This window comes from Oncorhynchus mykiss, chromosome 3, assembly GCF_057628025.1.
Source record: "Oncorhynchus mykiss isolate SJ-2025 chromosome 3, ASM5762802v1, whole genome shotgun sequence".
In the NCBI taxonomy this organism is placed as follows: Eukaryota; Metazoa; Chordata; class Actinopteri; order Salmoniformes; family Salmonidae; genus Oncorhynchus; species Oncorhynchus mykiss.
The window spans coordinates 86,039,483-86,044,482 of record NC_143024.1 but is presented as its reverse complement, the minus strand read 5'-3'; the positions used below and the strand labels follow the sequence as shown (position 1 = coordinate 86,044,482).

Genomic DNA, 5,000 nt, shown 5'->3' with positions numbered 1-5,000 from the left:
TGCGGGCTGACCCCAGATACCAGTTGAACGGTCAATCATGAGCCAAGATCAAAAAAGGGGGGTAAAAATAATAAAAAAAGGAAGAGGCAGTCCTGTGTCCTAATGAGGTTTTGTCTTTTTCAAGGTGTTGTTTTCACAAAGAAAGTATCTCTGTTATCATCTATGCATAAGTCACTTTAATAACTCTATCCACATGTACATGTTACCTCGATTACCTCGACTAACCGGTGCCCCCACACATTGACTCTGTATCGGTACCCCCTGTATATAGTCTCACTATTGTAATTTTACTGCTGCTCTTTAATTATTTGTTACTTTTATTTCTTTTTTTTTATTTTCTTTTTTTCTCTTAAAACTGCATTGTTGGTTAAGAGCTTGTAATTAAGCATTCCATTGTTGTATTCAGCGCATGTGACAAATAAGTGTGATTTGATTTTTGTCTAGTAACCTAACTCTTACACAGGTTTCTCAAACTTCAGTCCTGGACTGGGTACTGTACTGGGCCTGCAGGCTTTTGTTCCAGCCCATCAGTAGTACACCTGATTTTAAAAAATCTATAAATCATTGTCTCTAGACTGAAGAACATGATTAATTGATCATTTAAATAAGGTGTGTTACAGCAGGAGTGGAGTCTCTAACCTCTGACACAGTACTGCTGTTATTTTTGTTGGACTAACAAGTCAATTCAGCATCTCAGAAATCTTTGGGTGGTCTGCACTGTTTAGTCAGGGAAGGTTTTCAGGGAATGTTTTCAAGGAATGTTTTCAGGGAATGTTTTCAATTAATATTTCAGGGAATGTTTTCAGTGAATGTTTCAGGGAATGTTTTCAGTAAATGTTTTCAGAGAATGTTTCAGGGAATGTTTCAGGGAATGTTTTCAGTGAATGTTTCAGATAATGTTTTCAGGGAATGTTTTCCGGGAATGTTTTCAGAGAATGTTTCAGGGAATGTTTTCACAGAATGTTTCAGGGAATGTTTTCAGGGAATGTTTTCAGAGAATGTTTCAGGGAATGTTTTCAGGGAATGTTTTCAGAGAATGTTTCAGTAAATGTTTCAGCCACGATTCCAGTTCTTATTTACCATTTTTGTGTCCATGTAGTGTAATGTAGTCCCTATATGAGAATGACATGTAATCTGTAATGTGATTGTGTTGTTTGTGTTAATGCTGCCATGGTGATAGGACTACTAGTAGCAGAACGTAGGTATCCCTCCTCTAGGTATATACTGCTCTGTGTGTCTGTTCTCTAACTGTCTGTGTTGTCCCTAGTTCTCTAGCAGTAAACTCTAAAATAGTTCTCGAGCAGTCAACTCTTAGAAAGTTCTCTAGCAGTCATCTCTGAGATAGTTCTCTAGCAGTCAACTCCAAGATAGTTCTCTAGCAGTCAACTCTTAGATAGTTCTCTAGCAGTCAACTCTGAGATAGTTCTCTAGCAGTCAACTCTGAGATAGTTCTCTAGCAGTCAACTCTGAGATAGTTCTCTAGCAGTCAACTCTGAGATAGTTCTCTAGCAGTCAACTCTAAGATAGTTCTCTAGCAGTCAACTCTGAGATAGTTCTCTAGCAGTCAACTCTGAGATAGTTCTCTAGCAGTCAACTCTGAGATAGTTCTCAGTTCTCTAGCAGTCAACTCTGAGATAGTTCTCTAGCAGTCAACTCTGAGATAGTTCTCTAGCAGTCAACTCTGAGATAGTTCTCTAGCAGTCAACTCTGAGATAGTTCTCTAGCAGTCAACTCTTAGTTCTCTACCAGTCAACTTGGAGATAGTTCTTTAGCAGTCAACTCTGAGACAGTTCTCTAGCAGTCAACTCTGAGATAGTTCTCTAGCAGTCAACTCTGAGATAGTTCTCTAGCAGTCAACTCTGAGATAGTTCTCCAGCAGTCAACTCTGAGAGAGTTCTCTAGCAGTCAACTCTGAGATAGTTCACCAGCAGTCAACTCTGAGATAGTTCTCTAGCAGTCAACTCTGAGATAGTTCTCTAGCAGTCAACTCTGAGATAGTTCTCTAGCAGTCAACTCTTAGTTCTCTACCAGTCAACTCTGAGATAGTTCTCCAGCAGTCAACTCTGAGATAGTTATCTAGCAGTCAACTCTGAGATAGTTCACCAGCAGTCAACTCTGAGATAGTTCTCTAGCAGTCAACTCTGAGATAGTTCTCTAGCAGTCAACTCTGAGATAGTTCTCTAGCAGTCAACTCTGAGATAGTTCTCCAGCAGTCAACTCTGAGAGAGTTCTCCAGCAGTCAACTCCGAGAGAGTTCTCCAGCAGTCAACTCTGAGAGAGTTCTCCAGCAGTCAACTCTGAGATAGTTCTCTAGCAGTCAACTCTGAGATAGTTCTCCAGCAGTCAATTCTGAGATGGTTCTCCAGCAGTCAACTCTGAGATGGACCTCTAGCAGTCAACTCTGAGAGAGTTCTCTAGCAGTCAACTCTAAGATAGTTCTCTAGCAGTCAACTCTGAGATAGTTCTCAAGCAGTCAACTCTGAGATAGTTCTCTAGCAGTCAACTCTGAGATAGTTCTGTAGCAGTCATCTCTGAGATAGTTCTCTAGCAGTCAACTCTGAGATAGTTCTCCAGCAGTCAACTCTGAGATAGTTCTCTAGCAGTCAACTCTGAGATACTTCTCCAGCAGTCAACTCTGAGATCGTTCTCTAGCAGTCAACTCTGAGATAGTTCTCCAGCAGTCAACTCTGAGATAGTTCTCCAGCAGTCAACTCTGAGATAGTTCTCTAGCAGTCAACTCTGAGATAGTTCTCCAGCAGTCAACTCTGAGATCGTTCTCCAGCAGTCAACTCTGAGATAGTTCTCCAGCAGTCAACTCTGAGATAGTTCTCTAGCAGTCAACTCTGAGATAGTTCTCCAGCAGTCAACTCTGAGATAGTTCTCTACCAGTCAACTCTGAGATAGTTCTCTACCAGTCAACTCTGAGATAGTTCTCCAGCAGTCAACTCTGAGATAGTTCTCCAGCAGTCAACTCTGAGATAGTTCTCTACCAGTCAACTCTGAGATCCTGCCTACAATATGTCTGCTTTGTGATTTGTGCATTTGTTGTTTTATTATTATTATTATTTGTCCCTTTAGCTTTATCATATTCATTGTATTCTCTTTTGTGCTACTGTTGTGTAACTGACTGACGTGTGTGTGTCTGTGTGTCTGTGTGTGTCTGTGTCTGTGTGTGTGTGTGTGTGTGTGTGTGTGTGTCTGTACAGGGGCTGTGTCTCAGGTGCTGGACAGCCTGGAGGAGATCCATGCGTTGACAGACTGCAGTGAGAAAGATATAGACTTCCTACACAGTGTCTTTCAAGACGAGCATCTACACACACTACTAGACGTGAGTAGATACACACACACACACACACACACACACACACACACACACACACACACACACACACACACACATATATACATACAGTATACAGATGCTACTTGAGAGGACTGCAAACACCTACACAACACACACACATACAGTGTACGCATTCTACATGAGAGGACTGCAGGGCAGCCTAGTGGTTAGAGCGTTGGACTAGTAACCGGAAGGTTGCAAGTTCAAACCCCTGAGCTGACAAGGTACAAATCTATCATTCTGCCCCTGAATAGGCAGTTAACCCACTGTTCTTAGGCCGTCATTGAAAATAAGAATTTGTTCTTAACTGACTTGCCTAGTTAAATAAAGTTTAAAATACACCTACACCACACACACTCACACATACTAAGACAAGAAATACTAGTCAGGTCACTAAAATCGAAGTCAGAAAGAAAGTTTCCCTTATGGAAGTGAAAAAATAAACAAATAGTGTTGTTTCTGTCATTAGATGCCTCTCTATCTGTCATGAGATGCCTCTATCTGTCATTAGATGCCTCTCTATCTGTCATTAGACGTGACTCTATCTGTCATTAGATGCCTCTCTATCTGTCATTAGATGCCTCTATCTGTCATTAGATGCCTCTCTATCTGTCATTAGATGCCTCTCTATCTGTCATTAGACGTGACTCTATCTGTCATTAGATGCCTCTATCTGTCATTAGATGCCTCTATCTGTCATTAGACGTGACTCTATCTGTCATTAGATGCCTCTATCTGTCATTAGATGCCTCTATCTGTCATTAGATGCCTCTCTATCTGTCATTAGATGCCTCTCTATCTGTCATTAGACGTGACTCTATCTGTCATTAGATGCCTCTATCTGTCATTAGATGCCTCTCTATCTGTCATTAGACGTGACTCTATCTGTCATTAGATGCCTCTCTATCTGTCATTAGATGCCTCTCTATCTGTCATTAGACGTGACTCTATCTGTCATTAGATGCCTCTATCTGTCATTAGATGCCTCTCTATCTGTCATTAGATGTCTCTCTATCTGTCATTAGATGCCTCTCTATCTGTCATTAGATGCCTCTCTATCTGTCATGAGATGTCTCTCTATCTGTCATTAGATGCCTCTCTATCTGTCATTAGATGCCTCTCTATCTGTCATTAGACGTGACTCTATCTGTCATTAGATGCCTCTATCTGTCATTAGATGCCTCTCTATCTGTCATTAGATGCCTCTCTATCTGTCATGAGATGCCTCTCTATCTGTCATTAGATGCCTCTCTATCTGTCATTAGATGCCTCTCTATCTGTCATTAGATGCCTCTATCTGTCATTAGATGCCTCTCTATCTGTCATTAGATGCCTCTCTATCTGTCATTAGACGTGACTCTATCTGTCATTAGATGCCTCTATCTGTCATTAGATGCCTCTATCTGTCATTAGACGTGACTCTATCTGTCATTAGATGCCTCTATCTGTCATTAGATGCCTCTATCTGTCATTAGATGCCTCTCTATCTGTCATTAGATGCCTCTCTATCTGTCATTAGACGTGACTCTATCTGTCATTAGATGCCTCTATCTGTCATTAGATGCCTCTATCTGTCATGAGATGCCTCTATCTGTCATTAGATGCCTCTCTATCTGTCATTAGATGCCTCTCTATCTGTCATTAGATGCCTCTCTAT

At 41.0% G+C, this 5,000-nt stretch overlaps 1 protein-coding gene across 18 annotated transcripts in view; it reads left to right on the top strand.

Annotated features, from left to right (window-relative positions):
• LOC110504742 (peripheral plasma membrane protein CASK) overlaps positions 1–5,000 on the top strand; it is a 245,582-nt gene that overhangs the window by 170,563 nt on the left and 70,019 nt on the right. For 10 of the 18 annotated variants that reach the window (XM_036975202.2, XM_036975197.2, XM_036975195.2 and 7 more), the window contains exons 11-12: positions 1,181–1,198; positions 3,207–3,328. In XM_036975202.2, the coding sequence (XP_036831097.1) occupies positions 1,181–1,198; positions 3,207–3,328 (140 nt within the window). The remainder of the gene's footprint in view (positions 1–1,180; positions 1,199–3,206; positions 3,329–5,000) is intronic. The other 8 variants (XM_090230389.1, XM_090230392.1, XM_090230388.1 and 5 more) reach the window with 1 other exon arrangement.